This window comes from Lepidochelys kempii, chromosome 6 (assembly GCF_965140285.1).
Source record: "Lepidochelys kempii isolate rLepKem1 chromosome 6, rLepKem1.hap1, whole genome shotgun sequence".
Taxonomy (NCBI): domain Eukaryota; kingdom Metazoa; phylum Chordata; order Testudines; family Cheloniidae; genus Lepidochelys; species Lepidochelys kempii.
The window spans coordinates 77,082,641-77,108,679 of NC_136385.1; the positions used below are offsets into that span (position 1 = coordinate 77,082,641).

General features: G+C 38.8%; 1 protein-coding gene across 1 annotated transcript in view; it reads right to left on the reverse strand.

Annotated features, from left to right (window-relative positions):
* Positions 1-538: 538 nt before the first annotated feature.
* LOC140913109 (neuroendocrine protein 7B2) overlaps positions 539-26,039 on the reverse strand; it is a 96,128-nt gene continuing 70,627 nt past the window's right edge. Inside the window, exons 4-6 of the mRNA XM_073348847.2 lie at positions 21,503-21,615; positions 14,689-14,742; positions 539-12,442 (exon numbers count right to left, since the gene is read on the reverse strand). Coding sequence (XP_073204948.1) covers positions 12,347-12,442; positions 14,689-14,742; positions 21,503-21,615 — 263 coding nt within the window. The 3' untranslated portion in view covers positions 539-12,346. The remainder of the gene's footprint in view (positions 12,443-14,688; positions 14,743-21,502; positions 21,616-26,039) is intronic.

The window sequence follows — 26,039 nt, forward strand, 5'->3', positions numbered from 1 at the left end:
CCTGAATGTCGACACAGCAATTTTTAGCCCTGTAGCCCGAGCCCTGCAAGCTTGAGTCAGCTGACCCAGACTGGCCACCAGTGTTTAATGGCTGTGTAGACATACCTGAAAGCCTCAAGCCTGCAATTCCTGTTCATGTGAGTAATCCAGCCACACCATGTTGTCTTGTTTGCTTCAATTTCAAGTCTCGTGTGAATAAAGATTATCCCCATGAAGAAAGGCATCAGGATCATGACCTAGACATGTTCTTCATACCAAGCCTCTGAACAGCAAAGACTGAGCTCACTCCACATTTGAACCAAATTCCTTCTCATAAGCAAATACAAAATCAGTTTCAAACCAAAGGCCCGACTCTTTATTCCTAACTCAGGCAAAATTCCCACTGAACTCAGGGAGTAAATCTTGTCCCTGTGGAATTTTTACCATTGACTGCCAGGGGGCCAGGATTTTCATCCAGGGAGTTTTGTCTGAATAAAGGCTGGAGGATAGAGCTCAATATATGTGGTCCTTTAACAAAACAAGTCCAAATACACCACAATACTAAACACTTCATTTATTGTCAGATTAAAACAAAATAAACTTTAGGGTGATGTAAATATAATGCTGTAGTGTGGAAAGAGAGGCCAAATTCTTCCCCATTGTAACCCCATCGACCAGGCTGGATTGACACCGGGGATGAAGTTTGTCTAGTACGATTATTTTTACTTTTAAGCAAATAAATGGAAATTGTTTGAGTAATTATATCCCATGTTATGTTGGAAAAAAAACTGTACAAACTTTAATTCATCCTCTCAACTGCCCTATAAATTATAGGTTAGTAAAGTGCTATACAAACAGCATTGCCCATAACATTTCAACATTTTTGGCAAAACATGCTGGATGGGGGGAAGCCTTAAATTTTTTAATAACGCTTTTTTCCATAGGTTCCTCATCTGTGCAATAAGCATATTTATTTGGAACAAAGAGAGAGGGTGAAATCCTGACCATATTGGCTCCTTATGGGAGTTTTACCATTGACTTCAGTGGGGCCAAGATTTCACCTGACATGGCCAATAGCACTGAGGGAGATTATGGCAGAAGCATGCTTAAAACTTGGAAGCATCTGCTTCTTGGTCTCACATGCTTTCCTCGCACCTATGATGCCTTTCAGGGAGAAAGAGGATATGTCAAGCACGAAAAAGACTAAAATGAAATCTGTAGCCTTGTACACATGCACACACACAGAGAAAACCCTTTTTTTTTTACCATTCTACCAATTGCGGCACAACATCTGGGGGGTCTCATCCTAGTAATACTTACATCATGCTATAGATGCATAAATCTCAGTGTGCCTTAGAAAAGAAGGCAAGTCTCATTATCCTTATTGTACAGATGATGAATGTGAGGCACAGAGGTGTTAAGTGACTTGCACAAAGTCAGAGAGCTAGTTGGTGTCAAAGCTATGAGCACAACTCAGGTTTCTTGGTTCTCGGGCCTTTGCCTACCCATTGGGCTTAAGTCTCTCACTGTGACCTAATTTTTTTCACTGCCTTCCCTTGTATAGTAAAGGTAAGAATGTAACAACTGTTTGCTCATTCATTATTGTTTCATTATGCATTTTAATGTGATTAAACAGTGCTGTGATTATACATAATACACAGTAACTATGTGTTGCTTTGGCATTTCAACAATAATGTCCATGCATTTGTCTGTCTATTTTTACCAAGCGCACAAATATCACATAAAGTACAATGCGGGGGGGGAGGGAGGGCAGGTGGGGAGGAGGCATGACATGTTCCCCAATGTTCAGGAGAGAAAAATAAATTAAAGGCATATTTGCTTTTCCCAAAACTTTTCATTCTGGTCTGCAGCGGTAACTAAAGCATTTTGGCCAAGATTTTCAAAACTGGATGCCACTAGTTAGGCTCCTAACTCCATTTTTAGGAACTTAAAGAAGTGGTCTGACTTTTAGCAGAGTCAAGCATCCTAGCTTTCCCCGGAAGTCAATGGTAGCTGTTGGGTTCTCAGCCCTTTCGAAACTCAGACCAGTTAGGGCTTGATTCTGCACCCTTGAGGTGAACGGGAGTAAGATGAGGGTCATAACTGAGTGCATATAGCTGGATTTAAGAGCTTGCCTTTAGGCACCCATTTTGAAAAATGTGGTCTTGTGGTATAATGTCTGGAAAGATTTAGATTATCTTGTGTGTAGTATAAGATGTGTAGATACAGACTATCCATATGTGCCAATAGGCTAAACTTTAAGTGCCAGACAACTATATTGTTGCATTCCAAATAGGGAAATACGGTTTGTCAGCCGAACATTTTTATTATTCTGTTCACAATTCTAGTGATATGTCTTGCATAATTGGTGGCTCCAGAAGACATTAACAAGAAACTGAGAGCTATAAAATCCCCATAAAAAATCCTCTGCCCTTTGCATGTGTTTTTTTTTTTACTTTGCTAAGTTCCTGCTTATTGAAGATTTGCTGCCATGATGATATATTTGTTGATATGCTTTGCTTTTGAGATAGTTATGGAACTGTGACAGAAGGGGTGATTCCAGTAATGAGGGGTACAATGCATCTGGGTTCACATACATACAAGAAACCTTTAGATTATAAAGTTATGAAATGAGGATCTGAGTAGCTTGTCATGTGTTCTTTGCTTACATAGTTCACATTGTGACATGACAGCAGTGAAATACTGCTTCCAGTTGTTACAGGAGTGAAAGATTCCCTTCCCACTCCCTGCTGCATCTCACAACCTGGCAGCAACATTCTGTCTGACATAATGCAATCATGTACATTACTAATATATTCGTAAATATCACGTATACATTTCTAGCAATGATCTATTTGCATTTGTTTTCCCTCTCTGCATTGCTATACAAAGCTCTTTGCTGTTTCTTAAACATATATAATTCAGGATACTGCATTTTCTCAGCCAACCAACAAATAAACAAGGTGGTTTGCTTTTTAAATACTCACAGTACAGTTGGTTTAGTGGTTAAAGCAAGTAATTGAAAGTCAAGAAATCCTGCATTCTAGTCCTGGCTTTGCCACTTTGATCAGATCCTCAAAAGTATTTAGGTGCCTAACTCCCACTGAAAAGAATGGGAGTTAGGTGCATAAATACCTTTGACCTAGCATAATTTACTTAAAAAGTGACCTGCAAAGGAAAAAATAAAATTGGGTTTCTGCCTTTTTTGCTTCTTTATTATGTGAAAAGTTCTGAAGTCTGAACATTTTTAAGTCTCTCCACATATTTAAAAAAAAAAAAACAAAAAAAAACCTGAAAGTCTCTGGAAGAATGGAGAACTAGTTAGATTATAATATCACATGCACCAAGAAATCGAAACACTTATCTGAGCGGGTAAATTATTTTAATGTAGACTTGAAAAACAAAACAAAATTGAAAAGTTTTAAATGCCTATGTAATTCAAATGGCTAATAAACTACAGGAAGAAAATTAATTAATGGCTATGAAAGCACTCAGTCCACATTTCTGGGTGCTTCAGGGAGACTAACAGCAAAATAAAATGACATTCCTGTTAAGTTAAAAATGAGCAGAACATCTATCCTCCCATTTTCTATAGGCTCACTTTATACATAATCAAGAAGCAAAACAAAAAGACAAATCTTTTCTTTTTCACTTACAGGTCATTTTTAACCTTCCTGTGCCTCGGTTTCCCTCTCTATAAAATAGTGATAATGCATACAATTTTCAGAAGCTCTTAAGTTACTTGGGAATGAGGCCCCTAAGTTATGTACCCACTTTTGAAAATGTTATCCTCTAATGTTTACTTACTTATGAGCCTTAATACATAGATGTTTTATAAAGACTTTGAAATCCTCATATGGAAGCCAGGAATGGGGAACTGTAGTGTGAAACAAGAGCTTTAAAATTTTGTAATTTGCCTTCATCAAAATTCATCATTCCAAGGCAAAAGTGAAGTCTCTGCTATTAGAATTGTTATCAGCAAAGCCTGGAACAGGCAAAGAAATGCTGTAACCAAACTGTCTTCTTCTCTGAGCACCCTTCCAGACAGGGCTCTCATTCAGCAGTCTTCCTTGACTTTAATGAGACTTAAGAATGTGCTTAAAGTTAAGCACTTGCTTAACTGCTTTGCTGAATAGGGGTGGATTTAAGCATGTGCTTAGATGCTTGAACTGGGGCGGGGAGTCTAAGTCCCCAGTCCTGCAAAGAGTTATGCAGGTGCTTAATTTTACATTCAGTGGGACTACTCAGAATAGAGAAAATTAAGCATATGCATAAGTCATTGTGGGATCTAGGCCTCAGTTTGGAGACCCTTACTGGAAAACCCTACATTTATTTGATATACTCTTCTTTTCCCCTGTGAAAAGACACATTAACTTCACTGTGCATGTTATGATTTAGAACAGGGATTCTAAGTGCTTACAGAGTTAAAAGAAAAAAATAATTAAAAAAATTACAAAATCTGTATCTTTTATCTGTATTGTTACCAAAAATCTCCCCTTTAAAAAATTGCCAACAACTTTTTCATTTCTGGGAAACTGCACAGACGAGTCTGGGGCCAACTCTTTTGTCTTTGTATTTCCAACTGTTCTGGTTTACTTCTTCTGTTTCCCTGTCAAAAATTGCTCTTTTAGTCCCAGTTTAGCTAAGGGTGATGGGAAGTTTACTACTTGATCTTTTCCCTTATTCCAGTGTTTTGAATTGTAATTAGCAGTTTCCAGTACTCAGGCTTTATTCCCCAAATGCAGGCCCTTTTACGGAGCTGCTTAAAGTAATGAAAGAACTGTCATTTCATTCCCCACAAACAACTGCCTGTTCATTCCCTTTCAGCTGCTTTCATTCTCAGTCTAGTGAAATGAAATTATACAAATTATGTGACATTAAAAATACCTGCAAAAGTGTAAATCCACTTGATGCTAAGAGAGCTTCTGTAAATAATTTAGGAACCTTTATGTAGGTGTTTGCAATGAATCAGTTATCAAACATTTTGGGCTTCTGGATGCACTTTTAAAAAGATGAAGAGTCTAAATATTTTCCCCTAGGGAAGCCTTAGTGCCCAAAAGACGTAAGTGAAGAAGTCAGCCTGCTAGTGACCAAATCAATCACACTTCAGATCAAACTACAGAGGGGCTTTTTGGTTTGGAACCAGATAGAACTAGGAGCTCTTGTGCAGAAGGTATTATTTCTTTATATGGCTTCAAAATGAACATATGTCTAGAAAAAAACCAAACCAAACAGCTTTCCCTGTTTAAAAAAATATTACGGCAAAGTTAGAAAAAAGAATCCTTTGGAGTCAGCCAAGGTGAAATCTATCAAATCTATGAAATCTAAAAAAATCATAGCTACTTTCTGCCCCCACCATCTAACTGAGGGGGACAAGGAAGGTGGGGTGGTATATTTTCCTGCATTTAGGGGGAATTCATCCCTTTCATATGGTAAGCTCTTTTGGCATGAGAGCTGTGCCTTCTTTGGCTATGCCTTCACGGCAAAAAAGGTATGTTTTAATATCCAGATAGCTATCTTGACATTAAAGCCTAGTGGAGACAAGGCACTGTAGTTTTTACCTCAATGTATCTAATCAGGGTAATATCTTGGCCCTCTCCTGCAAAGGGATAGCTCCATCTGAAATGGGAAGTGGATTCTGGGGTATTTCTTAGGCAGGCTTGATCCTACAAACAGGTGCAGTCCCTGCTCCAGGGTGTAGTCCCACTCACAGTACAGGGACTCTTCCTGCAGTAAGCTCAAAATCCTGTCTCTTTCACCAACAGAAGTTGGGCCAATAAAAGATATTACCTCACACACCTTGGCTGTCTCATATCTGGGACAAACATGGCCACAACAATGGTCATTTGTCCATTCAGTTCAGGACAAAAATTGAGCTTAAAAGTAGACAAGATTTATACATTTAAACTCAAGATTCAGTGGTCTGTAAATGAGTGACAACAGTCAGGGAAGGAGAGAGGTTCTTTGAGGCCATTAGCAAACAGCTCATGATTTGTTCTTCTTTGTGCATTCTCCTTTGCCTTAGTCATTTTACAATGAAATTGAGCCACTGATTCCCACCCTTGGTTTTTTTGGAGAAGATAGTCGGATGAGGAAATTTTGCAATTAAATATAGAAGACACCCATGTTATGTCCATGTATTGAAATAAGAGTTTGATTCTATGAGTTAAGTGATAATAATTATGAACTTTGTAATAGGCAAAAGATGATTTAGATCTCCCTAGTCTTTCAGCCCAAATCCCTATATTTCCAACTCCTAAACCCCTCCCTTTCCTCTCCCCCTACCCAAGTCTCCATCCAAGAAAATAGCCAGGCGAGTTTTCTAAGCTCTTTCAGCTCCAGTTGCTAATGCTGCTGACATGGCATCCACAATCATTTAAGATTTGTAATGCTGCCATGTGTTCAACACATGGCCAGCACATATTCCTATTGTCAAGAATCACATAGTCACTGGAAAGCAGTTAGCATCATAAATAAAGCAAACATGATCAGATACTACATACTTCCTCCTCATGGTGAATTAGGATGAAGCACTGGAATTCAACCCCATTCTTCAACTAATGGCAGAAAGTATGAATGTGGGAGATCTGGTACTGTACATATCTGGGGAATGATTTACTTAACTCTTTCATTGTTCCACAGAGAAACAAGTCTGTTTGGAATGCATGTGTTTGGGTTGTAACCCCATGTTACCCAGCCATATCCCTGGGTGTATAGAGGATGGGGGTCTTCTTCCACATCTTCTATTGCAAAGTATTTTCCTCTTAAAGTTTGCCTTTAAATAGTTCACTGCCAATGGGTTAGTATGTCAGAGAAGCTTGTCAGCATCAGCATGGGCTGGATTCCATCTTTAATCATGGGGGGTTTATTTGTTCAACCAGGATTTAGAGGACTAAAGGCTCGTGCGTGCCTAAAAGGAAGGTGGGAAGGAAAGAAGAACTGGGAAGGGGGAGGGAGTAGCCACTGATTCCTACTGAGTGAAATGGAAACTTTTCCTAAGGGCTTTTCTCCCTTTCTGGAGCAGATCCTCAGCTGAATCAAGTTGCTGCTATTGTCATTGATTTCAATGGAGCTACAACCAAATTTATACCAGCTAAAGATTTTCACTTTTGTATTCAAGGGGTTTTCCCTATCGAGAATCATAGGGCTGGACGGGACTGCAAGAGGTCATCTAGTCCAGCCCCTTGCACTGAGACAGGACAAATTATACTTGACCATCCCTGACAGTTGTTTATCTAACTTGTTCTCCAGTGACAGGGATGACAGCTTGTTCCAGTGCTTAAATGCCCTTATGTTTACGTTTAAAGGGGAACAGCAGTGCTTTAATTAAAAAAAAACAAAACAAAAAACCTGAAATCCTAAATCATTAATGCAACACCCGTGTAGATTTTAAAATGATAAATAAATACTTACTAACAGAAAACTGTAAGGCTGCTTCCCTTAATTTGTAGTAGGGGTTTGAGATGTGGCTGGCCCACCTACAGGAAGCATGACAACTTGAACACAGTTCTTGCTAGGTAAGTAAAGGAGGAACAAATTTGCAGTTAATTTGTTTAAAACTGTATTTGGCAATTTTTAATGTACACACACAGCACATACACACAGTGGGACTTGGGCACTTGTGCAGGATTGTTTTTGTTTTATGTTTTTTTTAATTTCAAAGCATTTCCATTCTCCTAAAAGGATTTTCCTTCCCTTTCAAATTTGTATAGATCAGGATGTGTGTCTAATTTCAGAGAGAGGCAGTACCAGACCCTACTGACCTGAGACACGGGGGTGAGGTGTTGCATGACTGCAGATGCTATCCTTTGCTTCACTGGCATCCAGTGTCATCCTGCACAGAAGAGGGAGTAGCTCCAGAGGGAATTTAAAGCCTGGCTGTGCTGAATCAGCTAATAGAATAGTAGTAGACATGGATCGATATTTGACATGGATCGATGTTTGGTTTTAGTGGCTGTGCCCTCTGTATCTACCCACCTTCCCAGTCTCTTTCCACACAGCACATTGTAAATATATCTGCACCTGAGAACTTTACAGCAATTTAAACTCTTTGTCCCATTCATCTAAAAAAAACCAGACACCTGATCTCTGGTCTCTTACAACAGTGTAAATCAGAAGTAATGCCATTGAAGTCAATGGATTACACCACTTTTACACCATTGTAAATGAGATTGGAATTGTACCCACCATCTTACAACTAGAGCTGACCAGAGAACAACAATTCCATCCCACAGCAACTTTCGAGGTTTCAAATTTGGTTTTGGACAAAACTTTTCAAATGTGTTTTGTGAAAATGGTATGGGTGGCCAGAGTATTGAACTGGTATTTGGGAGGCCCAGCTTCATAGTCCTACTGTGGTTGATTCAGAGCAGAGTTTTTCATCCCAGATCACTTCAAATCATGCTGAGCAGGGATTTGAACCTGGGTCTTCAACATCAGTGCCCTAACTGCCCAGCTGTCATTGGTCTTCCCTGCCCTTTTCCTTGCCATTCCCCCAATGATTCACACAGCTGAAAAGCTTCTTGGCAAAAGTAGGGTTGTACAAAGTGATATAGGTCTCTGTAAAATGCTGCAACAAAACATTTGTTTCAGAAAAATGTTCTGACTAGCTCTACTTAAAACCCTACTAAATCTCATCTCACACTAGCTGGAGCTACTACACAGTTTGTTTAAAGGTCCCTTATCAGGCACCGAACAAGCTTGTCAAAACGGACTTTGTTTAGATAAACATAAATGTGCCAATAAAAATAAATAATATCAGTTTACTCATTACCCATTCTTATATTATTTAGTTTGCTTTGCAGATTAGCCTCTTTATATACTTTACTATTGATTTGATTAAACAATTATCATAATCTTAAAATGACAAAAATTCCTGATTGACTCCATCAGAGCAGAAATATGGCATGTCTGAGGAAAAGATATTGAGGGGTCTTTATTTACAACTACAGTTCTTTTTGGATCTTTGGTCTCTTTTGATTGTGAAAGGACCTGGCTATCCCATTTCAGAAAGGCAGGCCATACACAGAGCTGAAGATAGAATTGTTAATCCTGTTATCAAGAATACAAAAGCCACAGGTTACAGTTTCTCAATAGTTTTTTGGGGGGTGTCCTAATTTCAAGTACAGTCAAGAGGGCTTAATGGACTCAACAAATTGCCATGAATTTGAGTTCATTTAACAGGTAATTCCTTTAAGGAAGGTTTACTACTTTGTGGTAACATGAAGTTTAAAAAAAGATAAAAATCTCCCAACTCTAGAACTTGTTTTCCCATCTCCACACAGATCTATGACTGAGAGACGTTCAGCTTCTCAGGCCTTGTTGAAGTTGTAAACAGTTATCAGGCTGTACCTCAGCAGTAATCTAGTTAGTGTGTGGTGCCTAATTATCACGTCACCATGTAGTGTGAATAAAGTGACTGAGGCCTGCTGCTCTTAAAGGAACCAGACCTGAGTTTTTTTGATGTTATTAAGCAAACCACACATCCCACCCTTCCCTTTATAAGCTATGCATTTACAAAGTACAAACAACATGGAACAGCATATGAAAGGGATTAAAAGACTGAAAAATGAGTCACTTTAGTGGTTGAGTCTTTAATCTGAGAAGTAATTAAATGAGCTTCCTTTATATGGTAAAGCTGGAGAGCCTGTAGAACCATTTTTCCTAACAGTAGAGAAGGCATTGTGGGGCGGCGGGGTTGGTAATCTGAAGAAACACTCTTCCAGCTTTATGGGATCTAAGGGCATGGAAATGCTTCAGCCAACTCAAATTCTGTCTGTCAGCGTTGTTGTAGTCCTGTTGGTCCCTGGATATTTGGGAGACGACACAGGAGAGGTTATATCATCTATTGGACCGTCTGTTGGTGAGAGAGACAAACTTTTGAGCCACACAGAGCTTTTCTCCAGGTTTGTGGAGCTTGAAAGCTTGCCTCTTTCACCAACAGACGTTGGTCCAATAAAAGATATTACCTCACTCAGCTTGTCTCACTAGAATTCTGTCTGGCTGCAGCAGCAGCAGGCAGGACAAAGCTAGAAGTTTAGGGATATATTTTGGGCCAGTGAAATCAATAGAAAGTTCTGCTCTGAAACTGATGGCATGACATATAACCCTTGGTTTCTATTTTAGAGCCAATATCTGGTAATGAAACATTTCTTTGTACTCCTGGTCTGAATGGAGAATAAGCAGGAAAACAGGCTAAAGGGTTGAGTAAGCTTGATAAGTAGGAAGTATGGATCTGGCTCTGTGAAATCCTGAGTACAGTCAATGTCTGATGAAGTTTTTGGGAGTTGAGGTTGCTCAGCATCTTGCCATATCTAATTACAAATCTCACCCTACAACATACTCCCTTCAACTCAAAGCTTCTGTTCATATATTCTTTGTAAGAAACAAAAGAATGTGAAGCAACTCATGATGAATTCAAATGGTAGAGCAAATTCTAGAGTTTTGCAATCTGCTTGCAAACAGTTTGAGAGAGGCAAGAATCAGTGAATAAATAATGCATTATTAATTCTAATAATACATTAGCTCTAATTGCTACAATAGGAAACTCAAATTCACTTCAATCCAGTTTTTGGAAATCTGGTGAACCTGCATCTAACCTCAAGTAGAATTTCATCTCCTGTCAGTCTTGTACCTAGTTTATTCTGTCTAATCTAAGTTGTTCAGCTTTTTTTTTTTTTTTTGGTGAGGGGGGTATCTTGTCTCACAGGTTGAGGTTTCATAAATATAAGGTGAACCCATTTACTATAATCTCTGGGCCATTTGATATGTAGGAAAAATACATATCAAGTGTGTAATGTGGCCTGTGGGGTTGGAAAGCAATGCCAAATACCTTCTAAAAGTAACAAAATTTGATCTGATGGCCCCATCACAGCTCACCTGACTGGAAGGTGGGTATCAATTTGTTGGTTTAGGAGGGAAACAGCATCCTCCCCCAGTCCACCAGAGCGACAAGGGCTTTTGAGATGAGCTAACCAGTGGTGGAGCACCAAGGGTTAGGCTGCTACACAGGAACTACAGATTTTCACCTTGCTTCTTGCACAGGAGTATTAAATGCCCATGGAAAGATGATGGTCCTTTTTCACCTTTGTTTTTTCTCTTGCAGCAAAGCAAGTAATTTACGTAGCCTGATAAAGGGTTTACCATTGCCAGACAACTGGTAAAATTGAAGGCCCAGGGTGAGGCTTATTGATTAGCCTACAGCTGGGAATCTCATCAGCACTATAGCCCAGTTTGGATACTTAGAGGTGCATGTGTTGACTCATCATCAGTCAGCTGATTGGCAGAGTTGTAGTGACTCTATTGTGATGAGGCCGAGGGTCATACTGAATATATAAAGTGCTGTGTTGGGGCCAGGTAGCATTGGTACCTGTCCTGATTTTTATAAGATTATCCCTGTTTTAATGGAAGGGGGCCCTGTCCTGGAATTTAGGCTGACAGGACACCTTATGTCCAAAAACAATGGAGAGCCTCCCACTTACAAATAAGCTACATCTGACCCGAGATCTTTGTTATCATACACAAATGTCATTTTCCTCAGTCATGGCATTCCATAGGAGTATGAATTGAGCCACTTTTTAAATGTACAAATCCAGTAGCCACTCGGGGGAGGGGACACGGGGGGGAGGGGACACGGGGGGCATTGGATTTCATAGTCTGCAAACTAGAGACATACCAGCTGGTAGCCAAGATGAGTGTGAGTGTCTGGGAAGGATGAGATAGTGAAATGATAAAAACTGATCAGGAAAAATACTTCAGTCTGTAGATTCAAACCACAGTTTTCTAGTTAGCATGGCAATAACTAAGGCAGATTATCCTCCAAATACTGTGGAAAACGTCACTCCGTAAACATTGTAGATTGCTTGAATATTTATTAAAATAGACCAAAAGCTGAAAGTATCTGGGTAAAACAACATTTATCATTACTTTAGTTTGTTAAATCACAGTATCTGTGAACTAAAAAAAAAAAAAACCCTATAATTTTCATGTGTCAAACATGGGAAAATATAAGAATAAACACTGGAATTAAACTGGGCAATTTTTTATATCATCTTCCACTTTACAAGCTGCTGTTTAATGCTATTAACTCACGTTTTTTAGTTACTAAAATGACTAATATTTTTAAAACGCGCTCCATGACTAAAACAAAAACAACTAAAAGGTCCTATTACCATAATTTAACAGAAAGCAGAATCATAGTTTCATTATCCAAGAGAACAATGTTATAAATACATCTGTTTTTCATCCACAATTATATAAATAATAAACATGCTGCCATTTGCAAGGATTTTAATAGCTGATTATATGTAAGCAATATTGTGATCTACGGGAGGGTGGCATGAGTTTTCATCATTCATTTTCATTGTACTTATTCGGTGCCCTTGTCTTCATCTGAGAAATGAGGAACAGACTTCTTTGCTACAACGTTGTCCAGTCTCTGGCCTTGCAAATATGGGTTCACACTCTGAAAAAAAAAATTAATTAAAAAGATACTGATTAGGAATGAGAAAATATATCCTAGGGTAACTAGCAATAATGGATATATAAAACTATGCTTACTGATCTGAGTGTCAAATGTAAACTGATAGATTGTCTTCCCAATGACCTGTCAGTCAAGCAGACATGCCCATATCATTACTCTTGGAATATTTGTGCCCTCCATGTGATTACTCTACTGTATTTTTCACTGCTCTAGTGATTCCAGTCCAGCGTAGTCTAGTTCCACTATATGGAAAATAAGAACCCTAAGCCTCTACCAGACCAGACCAGACCAGATCAGTAATATATTATATGTGTTTTATCCGAATAGGAAAATAAATCAAATGAACTCTATGGATTACTCACATGCACACAGTGTTTATGTGATTAGATTACAATAATTTGTCATGTTTAGTAAAAGTAGGATATAATATAGTTCCATCACGCATCTTTACAAATCTTTGGGGGGAATGTTGACACAAAGCTTATTTAGAAAGAACTGATTGACTTGCAAATATTAAAACTCATTCTCTGGTTGCCAATTTTTCTTCTCAGTGCATGAAGAACAAATAGCTCCCAGGGAAAGATTTTAATATTTATAAATCAATTTTTCCCTAAATAAGCTCTAATGCAAAAAATAATCCATTCCACTAAAAAGAAAAAAGTCTTTGTACCTACTCTGCAATCCTTCAAGGTGGAGAAATAAATGAGAGGATTAACTAGAAACTTTAGTATAATCTAAATAAAATGCTAATGTCTTGATTCTCTTCTCTTCAGTGGAAAAGGGGGACTAACAGGGAGCTGGAACTATTATCCCCATTTTATACATGGGAAACTGAGGCACAGGAAGGCTAAGTGACTTGCCCAAGGTCAAACAGGAAGGCTGTAGCGGAGTGGAAAATTGAATCCTTGTCTCCCAAATTCCATGCTAGTGCCTTAGCTACTGGGCCACCCATTCTCTCATATGAGGATGATAAGCATTACATTCCCTGTTAAGTCAGGCAGCATGCAAACAGAGAACATCTTTCTTTTTTTTGATCTGCACATTTCACTAATCTTATCTTAAAGTGCAGTTCTACTATGTAAAACTACGCTACATATCTGCTCCCAGAGGCACATCCGCTTACTTTACTGACTTACAATAAGTTGATACTTTTTTTCCCTGTTAGCACTGCAAAACCAACAAAAGTCTAGGAGAGGGAGGTGGATATCCTTCTGGGTCATGTAGTAATCATCAGAATTGATTAGTAAATTCTAACTGCAAAATGTTTATGGCTGGTGATGTGTGAATCAGAAAGAACTCAACTTGACTTCCAGCTTCCTGATTGAGATTGCAAGGTAGGAAGTTAGAAAAACAATTTTTTTACTTTCTGCTTCAATTATTCCAAATACAGACTACTCATTTTCTAATAAATATGGAACCCCTGCTGCCAGTGTGGAAATGCACTTTACATTTCAAAGTCCTATTTTCTTCTTATGGAGAAATGCAGCAGCAACAAAGTTGAACGATAAATACCTTTTCTGAGACAGAGGAAGGGACAGGAGCAGTGAGAGAAGTCAGGGGTTAGCGAGATGGAGGGTGCAAAAATTCTGTGTCATCAGGAGAAGAACCCATTCAGTTGAATTTGTGACACATCTGGATGCAGAATAATGGTCCTAATTCTCCTCTCACACCTGGGGTAAATCAGTAGTAACTTCACTGAAACTAACAGAACTACATCAATTATAGGGACAAAATCTGCTGTGATTTACACCCTTACAGCATGTTGACACAGGCAGCTGAGGGCAGAATTCTTTTCTATAGGGATCTAGCATTGGTAGTGGATTTTACACATACCTATTATGGGGAATTCATTTTTTAAAATTCAGTTTGAAGGAGAAATTATCCATGTTATTCAAAATCATTTCCTATGCAAAATAAAACCTATTTAAAAAGCAAGTTAATATAATTCTTAGATTTTACGGGAAAGCTTTTCACTTGAATACATCTTCTGAATGCAATGCAGCTGGCTGTGATAGAATAATAAAATTTAGGCTTAGTGGACTTTTATGGAACCAGGCACTGTAGTTTATCACAGTAATGTCGTGACTTCAAGTAGTATTCTAAGTTATAATACAGATGTATTAGTCCAATTCTTCATTTCAGCAATAGGATTTTACCTTTTTAATCTTCATCAGCGCTACACAGAAACAAGATATTAAAATTAAAACAAGTTGTGTTCCGACAATTACCCTTTTTCTTCTTTTTGGTCCACCCTTTATCTTCTCAAAGAGTAAATTCTTATTCTACAAAAAAATACAAATATGGATCAAATTTGGTTAACTCTTCTTTTAAGGCAAGACTATGTTATTTAAATATTAGCATATGAACATTTTGGAAACTAGTTTAGATCAGAATGTCATGTTATTGGAAAGATAAACCACAAGGAAACATTTTGATTACTGCAGCTATTAATACAATATTTTGCTATTCTTCAGGGATAGTCAGTGTCATCAACAATTATAAACACAGGCATATTAGACAGTCTGAGATGTTATACTGTACTGTAATTTTTTGTGTGTACAGGGCCTCAGTGATCAGGGAAATTATTATTAATTAAAAAATACAAGGAAGTTGGGATACCAGTCTGTTGTAGTTCTCTTCCTCTCTTTTGAAATGATAATTGTACTTGTTCAATATTTTTCTTTATATATGTTTTCCAAATTCCTTTGAAAAAAATCATTATCTTAGTCACTCACACTATTTCTGTGAGTATTTTATTCCATATATTTACTATTCTCTATGCAAAAAAGTTCTGCTGAAATTCTTTCAGTGCCCAATCCTTCCTTTGTTTAAATAGTGCCCCCAATAAAGCTTCTAAAAACCATTTGGTCTATAACATTTTTAATAGAGTGAACCTTTTAAAATCTGCCAAAAAATGTCTTGGCAGAAAGGAAAGTTATGATGAGGAAAAAAATATGACTTTGTGACCACAGTTTGTATAAGTGTTTCCACATATTGCTATATTTCATACAAGTAGTGAACTCAAATAAGGTCTGGAATATCAGACACATGCTCAACAGATTTTGTTTCAATTCTGATTATACTTTAGGAAAAAAAAAAAAAAAGAAGCAACCTGAAAATGCAATGAGAGAAGAATTACATTTTTAAAGGCAAACAGTATATAAACAATGCCATTAATTCTGCTATAAACAACTGACCTAACATTGATCATGTAAATAGAGAAGGAGAGACAAATTCACAAAACATTTCTACCCTCTGTGCAGCCTTGATATGAGAAAAACAAACATTTTGGAGAGCTACAATGACATCTGCCAAAACTGTCTGTTTTGTACATTTCATGTTCATTAAACCCAAATTCACAAGGCATATCTCTTGCCCAACCTCAACTATTTCATCTGGGGTGTGCCAGAAAGGCAAAGGAACAGAGAGTAAATTGGCCAAAGAGAGACATTCTTGGCTACAATCATTTATGCAAACTCACTTGGGGAAAACTTCAATTTAACATTTTTAAAAAGGCAGATGTGTAAATTATTCCCTGTAGGAACCAGCACATCATTTGCAGTTTATCTTCACACACTGTTTGACCTTATACTTTTCATTAAGGGGGGAAAATAGTCTCTGTCGTAGAAAAAGGGGCACGGCTACTTGTATCAGGCAGGCAAATTCCTCATAATTGAACTGTTCTTCCTCAACAAGATCATATTTTGTTTAGTCTGTTTGGAAGTGATTTAAGACCATAACTTCCATTTAAGTATAATGTGTAGCACAGAGCAGATAGGGTTATGATCTAAGATTGGGTTCATGTAGTAACAGCAAATCTGAAAATATGTGCTTGTGAAGGGGCATATGTGTTTGGGCCTCAGAGCAGCATACAGCTTATACAACCTGGTGGGTGGATGATTTCTTTCCCCTTCTCTCTGTGCATTTTCCTAGCATCCAGCCCAGTTATTCAGTCTGAGCACTAGGGTCTGAAGTGGAGCCTAAGTACTCAAATTATGTTTGTAACCAACCTGGGTAATGCCATAGATGGGTGCATGGGAGGTGGAATCTCTTCTTAGATCTCATTGGTGATAATTTCAAGCCAATGAGGTTGCCCAGCTCCATGCTTTGGATTTATATGATCATTTAGCAGAACTTACTTAAAAGGAATAATGCAATAGCAATGTTGTACACTTACTACCTTGAGGAATATTTTTTATCATTCAATTCAGAATCTCCAGGTCACATAGTCTTCATGTCTGAAGTTTTATGTACAGTTCCAAACAGAAATATAGCACATTGAACTGAATAATCTGTTGTTATTGTTCAACATTAAAAAGGGTCAACAACCCTTGATGTAACCCTTCCTAATAATCATTATTGCTGCCCCAATGTTTAGAAATGTGCTTGAGCAAAAAACATAATTGCTGCTCCTGATTATTACAATTGCTGTAAGTCAGTTATTTGATAACAGGCAGTTAGCATGCACAATTACCATAGAAATGCACATATAGCTGTGTACATACATTTCTAAAAATCTATTATAAAACATCCAAATGCCTTCAGAATCTGGCTGAAAAATTATCAAAGTCCTTGTTCTTTAGATGGACTATCCACTGATGAAAAGCCAAATGGCAGGGTGTACTGCAATCACACCATCCCTATGTTTTGCTTAACGGTTCCATTCTTGTGAGCAAACAGTGTCAAAATTGATGAGAATCCCTCCCTCTAATTCAGCTGTGAATTACACCTCTTTTGTAACATTTCATGCCACCTGCCCTTGTTGAACAGCAATTGCTTTCAGCTATACTAGCCTGGTAGGGCTGCCATAAAAATATGAACAGATATCATCCCCCCATTCATTAAAAGGTCCTCACTTACTTACATAGAACCATCCCTGATTAGTAGGGGAGACATCTTTCTGAGAGACAAAGGTGTGAGGTTGTAATGTGGGGTCTGTCTGTAGGGCAGGATCGAACTGGGGACCTCTGGAGCTCAGTGCATGGAGCCTCTACTGCATAAGCTAAAAGCCAACTGCCTGTTGGCTAAAGCCGTAGAGCAGATTCATTTATCTCTCTCTCTAAGCACTCTCAGTGCCACTAGACTGGACAGAACACCACACCCAGGAGGTGTGTAGGTTACAAAGTCACCAACCAAGGTCAAGTTTTAAAAGAAGAAAGCTGATCTTTCTGAGACGTCCAAAAATTACACCTTTGCTCATTTCAGCATTTGGAGACTCCAGCTCCAACAGGATGAGTGAGGTTAAGCTATCATATTATACTGTTCTGCTTCCCACCATCTTTCGATATTAAGTAAACATAATAAAAGTCAGTACAAACAGAAATCTATAAAGTGCTAGCTACAGGCTTTCAACAAGATCTAAGGATCAGGGATGGCAATTTCTTTCATACTGAAGTCTCTGTCTTCTGGTGCACTTACATTCCTGCTCTCCATTTATCTTTTTTTTTTTTTTACTGGCTCTGGTCCACCCACTCTGATAAACTAAACCAGCACTGTTTCTAGCCTCAAGATGAGATGGAAATTCATGTTATTTAGTACAAAGAAATGTTATTCAAAAATGTCATTGTCTTTTAATTCTCCACATGTATCATTATGAGTCAGATAGCCTGACAGAACTCTATTGCCTCTTCTTTTTCCTTGCCTCCCATAGCATGAGCATGTTTAAAACTTCTGGTGTCAGCCAGTCTAAGAAATATTCCCATGTGAAAGACTAAATTGTCTCAGTGGAAGTTTTTCTGGAAGTCAGCAACAGCTCATGCACCTCTCTAGATCGATGTCACCAGTTTAAGAGATAAGCTACAGGGTAGAGAGAAGCTGAATCTAGATGGAAAATACTTCCCTATTGCAAAAGAAAGTCTGACCAGAAAGGAAGAAAAAGGAAAAAAATAAAAGATTCTCTGGCCAGAAGCTAGGAGATCGGAGAACCAGTAGTTACATGCAGGAACCACCAGAATCATGTGATCTCAGTTGTCTCACCAGCCTCAGGTCTATGGCTGGAAAGGAAAAAGAAAGCATTTTCTCCATGGCAAGAAAAATTAATTCATCAGACTTTTAGGATCCCTTCCCCTCTGAAGCATAAAGATCACTATTTAGAAGAGTTGGAAGAGAACAAGCCAATCTATGGATGTTTCTGTTTCAGACAAAAAAATACAAATTGACACAGATGCTTATACATAAACAGATACGTTTATCATTGTTTGCATATTAGTATCCGCATTAAATAACTGAACTATATAGATTTGGCACAAACACGGACCTGTGGACTCTGCCATATGAGGTTATTTCTATCATTATTTAACTTTTATAAATTATGTTTTCAGACTTGAAGTCTCTCTCTCTCACACACACACACATACACGAGTGATATACAAGTTCCACAACTACACAAGCACTCAAGTACATTATTTTCTTGTTTAAAAATCTATTTCTTCCCTCTCTTTCATAAACAAATCAACATTATTTAACCTGCAACTATCATTTGGCTTTGATTATTAATATTAGAGGAACACATGCTGTCTGTCTGCTCTGGGAGCTGACAAAGGGAGAACAAACAGTTAGTTCACTGACCCAGTGGTGCCAAGATCAAAAAAGGGGCTTGGGTTAGGCGGTGGTCCCTGCCCTAACATGTGCCCTTGACAGTGGACCAGGTTTTGTGCTGATATAGAGGATATCCTGACTCTATGGGTATTGGGGTGCAGTGATTCTTAGTTACAGGACTCTACAGCCTCCTGTAACAGACGATTTGGGGAAATCTGGTTTAGAATAATACAATATTTCATCCCTTATGTGTATTCAGTCCTTGGCCTCTCTACTGAAACTGCCAACGCATGCGTCAACTAAAGACAGCTGAGGGGAGGGGGGAGGGTTGGGAGGAGTCAGATGATGTGGGTGTATACAGTTGTGTACTGGACAACTCACAGGCTATGAACAACTAGTTTTGGTCACTCACTTCATATCTAAGCCAGATTCCAAACAGTGACCTAAAACTGAATGGCCTGTACCTTCATCATATGGCTCTTATTTTTAAAATCTCAGTTAGGTAATTTTTAGACTGCCCTTCTGCTATAGTTCTCCCAGAGTAAAATCTACTTACAACAGCAGCATTCGCTGTATTTCTTTATCTTTTTAATATATAACAATGTATGATGAGGAAGCAATTGGGGCAACTGTGCTGGATCTCAGCAGAGCATTTGACCATAGATATTAGCAGCTGTTTCATCTCTAATTAAAAAGATCTGGACTTGGCTTTGCTGCTGCCGCATATAATTTTGGTTGGGGAGCAAACAATTTGTTTTAATCCATATGTGGGAAGTTTCTTCCTGAATTAGTAGTAACTGATGGAAAACTAAAAAAATAACCCAACAAAGCTCAAGATAAGGTATCTTACAATATTAACTAATGATTGCCCACAACTGGTTAAGTGTATATCATTAATGACAACATAGTATGATGTACCCTGGTTCTGACATATTGTTATAGTCCAAAAACTTGCAGACATATTTTTATAGTCTTCAAAGTGGCATTATGAAAATAAATTACTTATGAATAATAAGAAAACTAACAATGTTATCTGGCATAAATAGTAAACTGAGTTCACCATCTGGTGTTTTTAATATTACAACCTTTGATGCTAATTATTTAGACTGCAATAAGAGTTTCCAATATTTGGATATTTGGCTTCACTCTGCCTAGAATTTTAGGGATCATATAAGTGAAGTAATTAAGGCTATAAATCTTAAATTGGGCTGGTCCTAAATGATGTATCATTGTCTCATTATTACAGCAAGAGGAGGCACTGCCAAGCATGTCCGTTTATCAATATCTGTATATGGAAAGCTGGTTTAGCATAAGTTTATCTAAACTAAAGAGTTACAACTATGTATAAGATTTCTTGATTTGTTCTACAAGTACTAGTGGTGACCTGTAATTCTTGTCTTTATGGTGCCTTACATTGGTATTAGATTTGGTATTAGACATCTAATTGATGTAGTGTATTTTTTAAGATTAAGAAGCGGAACTCTCCTCAGACCAAATCTGGCCTGCATTCTCATGTAAGTAGTCTTGCTGAAGTTATTGTACTGCTTGTATGAACAGAGCAAGATTTTGCCCCTATTTTACTTGCTATATTTGTTATCCAGAATGTATTCAAAATCTTGTCATGGTCCAAAAAAATTCAACTAATTTTGTAATACAGCTTCGACTCCATGTAATTGTATTGAAAAAGAGTCTCTTTTTACATGATGGAAGCTTCAGAGTGGGGATATTTCAACTGGGTCATTTTAAGGCCTGATCCTGGTCTCACTAAAGTCAATACTAAAACTCAGTGTGTTAGCTAACAGTACAGTCTCCAATTACTTGTCTCCCAGGCCCAGATTTTTAAAGGTATTTAGGCATTGCTCTGCTCAGCATTGCAAGGTCTAAGTGACTTAGGAGCCTAAGTCTTACTGAAAGTCAATTATGCCTATGTCACATTTGAAAATGGGACTGAGCTGTCTAAGTCATGTAAGTCCAGATCCTCAAAAGGTACTTAGGCACCTTTGATTTCACTGGGAACTAGGCACTTAATTACCTTTGAAGATCTGGGCCATAGGCCTTGAATGCACAATGAAGCAATGACCAGATACCTTTAAAAATCTAGGCCCTGGTCTATAGTTGTGATCTGAAATTTTGTGCTAAAAATGTATAAATAGGTTTAGTGATCGGTGCCTTGTAGTTGGCATATGATCCATTTGGGTCATTGGATTTATCAGGTATATAGTCATCATGCTTTAGAACAGGTGATAAGCTAGAGGCTTCTATTTTCTATAACTTTTATGGCCTTTTGATCAGTAATATATTTTTCACTTTTTCTTTGCCATTAATTTGACGTTGGTTTCTTTTAAATAGGTGTAGGTACATCTCTTTAAGAAGTTTCCTTTCAAATGATTCTTTTTTTCAGGAGAAAGGAACCCATAGCTTTCTCCTTACAGCTGTGTGGTACCATTTAGCAGACCCAGCAGACATTCCATCTGCTGCAAAAGTAAAGAAGACTGATTTACTCACCCACTTGCCGAGGCTGGGATAGTCGTGTTCTGGATCAAAAAGGTGTTGGTGCAGCTGGTATTCTCTACTGAACTCTGCTGTGTCTGGTGTGTTTTCTAGACACCCATCGTCAGCTGCAAAAATCAATTAGAAAGCATTAACTGCTTCCCAACTTGCACAGTGCACTATGAGCAACTCATATTTAGTGGCAACATTTCTTAAATTCAGTTATGCAATACAAACTTTAAATAAAAACTGGGATACTGGAAATGCTACACAGCTTTTCTCTGAAAGGGCTTGGTTAGGGTATTTTTAATTTTTGTAAAAATCTTCTTAAGGTCAACCCATTTGCAGCTTGAAAGTTAAATCTATTTCTTTTCCAATTCCACTCCTCTTCCCTCCGCCCACCACCACACTCCACCATCACACCCAACCAAGGGCACAGACTAATTTTTTTTAGACAGAACACTGTATTCTCCCAACTTTAAAAAAAATCCCCAGTGTTAAAGAGATATCTGTGCAGTTTATCAGCTACCACAGGAACTTTCTCTAGAGTCAAACTGGTTCTGGTGAAGAGATTTCAGCAATTCTGTTTGGGAAGCCCATGGCAGAATGCCTATGTTAGTCCAGGTAGAATCTGCTTTAATAAGCAACTACCTGAATGGAGCTACATTTCTCGTTAGCCACTCTGTTCAGGGGAACTGCAGATCTTTAACGTGGCACTTACCCCCTATTTCAATGCAGTTTGAGGCTGAAGTTTGCACAGCAAAGGCAAATCTGCAGTTCAGTTAACATTTTGATATGTCCAGCAACCACATTTGAAATACAATGGACAATTCCTCAAGTTGCATCTCAGAGCATCAGCAGGATTAATATTCATAAATTGCTGACAAACCTGTCTGATATGTTTGTCAGCAGGTTGTATTGCTGTTTGAACTTGGTGTCATCACAAGAGAACAACTGGACTTTGTAGAGGCCATTTTCTACCTACAGCTGTTATGATGAGATCTATCTTAGATACTTAAATGACACCAATCATCAAAGTAGCTGAGCTCTTCACAATCTGTAATTTATGTATCCTCAAAACACCCCTTTGAGGAAGGGAAGAGCTGTTATCCCCTAATAATACAGGGAACTGAGACACAGAGACACTAAATGACTTGCCCAAGGTCACACAGTAAGTACGTGGCAGAACAGGGAACTGAACCTGGAATCCTAGACTAGCTCCTTGATGACAGCTCCTCCCCAAGAGAGAAGGGCGGTCCTCAGTATTACAGAAGCATAAGTGCCATTTTCAAACAACTTCTAAGACAAAAACTAACAGCAGAGACAGAAGCAGACTTGAGGAAGGCCTTGAAACCTTTTATGATCCAACACAATCCTTCTTGAATACAACTGTGTTGAAATATATTGACCCAGATGAAGGACAGTGCATGGAGTTTCTTCTGCCACTTGTTCAGAGCTTTGTAAAGGCATTTCTGCTATCTGTTTACCTAGGTGCTTATGACCTGTTTATGGAACTAGATAAAGAGGGTAAATTAGCAGTAGTTGAATTGGCAAATAAAAAAAGTTAATAACTTTGGTGTGGAACCAATAACTTTTGAGATGAGAGGACACAATTAATGAAGATTTTTGTTAACTTGTCTTCCATGCCTCAAGAAGGGTCACTTCAGAATAGCTGCCCTGCCAAGAACAAAGACACCAAAGCTGCTTACATACATTACAGGTCTACAGAGACAAAGAGCCAATAGGAAGCATGACTGGAACAGACATCTATGCTGCCTCTCTCAGGTGAAATCCTGGCTCTATTGATATTAATGGCAAAACTCCTGTTGACTTCACTGGGGCCAGAATATCACTCCTAATGAATAAATCTTTAGCCTAGAATCCAGCAGGTAGTGATAAAGATTATTCTGTAGAGCAAGAAATTAGAGAAAGTAATTCTCTTAAAGTGGTGTACTCTCATTGAATATAAATAAGATTATTCATAATTTCATTTTTTTTTTAAAATAAAGAAAAATCAATTGTTTCAAAATCCTTGTAAAACACCGAGGTTCTGATACTGATCTTAACTGGCTCACTGATTTCCAGGGAGTTTCTGAGTTATCTCAGTTAAGAGATCAGAAACAGGCCCTGAACTATTCTTTTATTTTTATGTCTCTGTGTGTGTATTGTCCATTTTTTGAAAAACTCACTAATTTTTGTAAAGAACTGCTGCAAAAGTTCATCATGACATTATAACTATGAATTTGCAAATCCTGGTGTGGGGTGCAACAGGCAGCATAAGATTAGTGTGCTTCAGGAGAGGTGTGAGCAGAGGCTACATGTGGTGCAATTAAGTTTAAGCACAAGGCACCATCCTGCTTACTGTGGTGAAAATAAGTCTCAAGCAGATTGTGCTTCTGCTCCCTTACTCTCAAGAGTCTAAAGAGACATATGTTCAGTCTACATCTTACTAATGAAATGCTCAGCTACTCAATCCCCATTCTGGCCTATTAAAAGTAAACTAGACTCGGCCATGCAGCAGTACCCATTAATGCAACCACTCCACACTTGGGCTCTGCAGGGAAAATCCAAAATGGCACATTCTGTAAAACATTGTTATGGCAGATGCCACCAGGTGGTGCTGTTGCACAAAGTTTTCCAAATTCTTTTTCTTGTATTCGGTCTTGGGAAGACAAGCAGTGTTGTTAGGTTCTGGGCTATGCAAAGTTCTGTTTAGAGACTGTTTCTGCATGGAGGAAGCTGTGCAAGCAGCTAGAGGAATATACTGTCTGCTTCAGTCTCTGATTAGCATCAATTCATAAAGACAGTAGCTCCCTGAGAACCGGGCACTGATGTTGGACTGATATTCCTGCAAGAAGGGATTTCCCTGCATGCTGTTTGACCTCTTCTGTTCTAGGACTGGTATATGTGTATAAATAAAAGAAGTTCCACTTAGTATATAATCACTGATTCCTCCACTGGATAGCCAACCTGCCATGCCCTGGACATCTACTACCACTTGGCTGCTATTGGGAAAAGGAGCAACAATATAATGATGGACAAGGGTAAGATTATTCTTTAGGCACCATAGCTATAGTGCTAGGGCTCTTGGTTCAGGAATAATGTCTTTGCTTGATGATATCACAGTGATGCTATCATGCAGAGGCCAGAGTCTGTAAGGAGCACAAGACTGTGTGCTCCACTGGAGGAATGAAGAAAACGAAGGGACAAGAGTCCTAACTCCTACTACTCATAGTAGAGGTCTCCAGCTTTGGTAAGTACCTTTGAAGAGAGGGCAGCCCAGCACGGCCACTTCTGGTTCTTCGGGGGGTCTGGGGAGGGACAAGGCCCTAGGCAACTGCTCTGAAGTTCTTTTTGTGAAGATGGGACTTGCTTTCTGCCTCCCTCCTGACTACTGTTCTTGCCATCGCTGCAGCTCTTTAGATGGGCCAAGAGGAATGGAGACTATTACCACTGCCTGGAGGGGAAGGGACCTCCAGCCTATTGCTGGAGCCTGTAGCCTACTTCCCTCCTCCCAAGCCCACTGTTGTTGCAGGCATTAGTGAGCAGGTCTATGCAGGGAGCAAGTCCCAGATCTATGGACTGGGATTGCAGGGTTCATACAAAGTATGAACTAAAGTGGTGCTAAAAACAGCAATGCAGACACTGTGGGTTTGCACTGGAGCTAAGGCTCTGAACCCTGCCCCCTCTCCCCCCATTTCCCTGGGTTTCAGAGCCTAAGCTCCAGCCTGAGCCTGAACATTGACACTGCTGCTTTTAGCACCATAGGGTGAGGCTGAGTCTGTAGAGCCAGGCTCAGAGACATGCTGCCATGGGTTTTATAATGCAATGTAGATGTGCTCAGTGTTAGGGATAAGCCCAGAGAGAAAGGGGGCCCCAGCCACCGCTGCTATTCCTCACCTGCTTGGGAGAAATCCTCCTGAACTACCACTGTGCCCCTCATCCTAACTACCAACCAAGCACAGAAATAATTTGTAACTTGCTCCCTGCCACCACTCCCCACCACCCCACACCTGAGCTGTGTAGGGTACTGCTCCTCAACCATTCCTGAGTAGAGGGCTGTGCGTGGGTGACCCATCACTATCACCTCAAGCCAGGGATGGGGCTGTAGCAGGCCTGTGGTGGCCCTGTCTCGGGGCCCCAGATTGCCTTAATCCAGCACTGATGGATACCAGCGTTACTGTACAAACAATAACTTGGAAAGATTTGTTTTCCATTAAACAAATCCACAAACCTCAATGAGGAAGTTCTCTAGTAATTTCTTTGCTTAATATAGTTTTAACAGTCACCACTTGGACACAGACTTGAGTTTCCACTTAAGGCTCTGAAAACCATCCTACTGAGATATTAGTAGATATAATCTCCACTCAGAATGTATCCATGAAAGAAGGTTTCACAGTTAGCAGCACTTTTCCAGGAATGTTCTCAATTCTCATGTCTGGATGCATCATCTTAGGCAAAATCATGGTTATTTAGCTAAGAAAAAGAATAGAAGGGAGTCTCTTAAACATCATTCCATTGAAGTACCAATTTTAATCTTGCTCTTTTAACC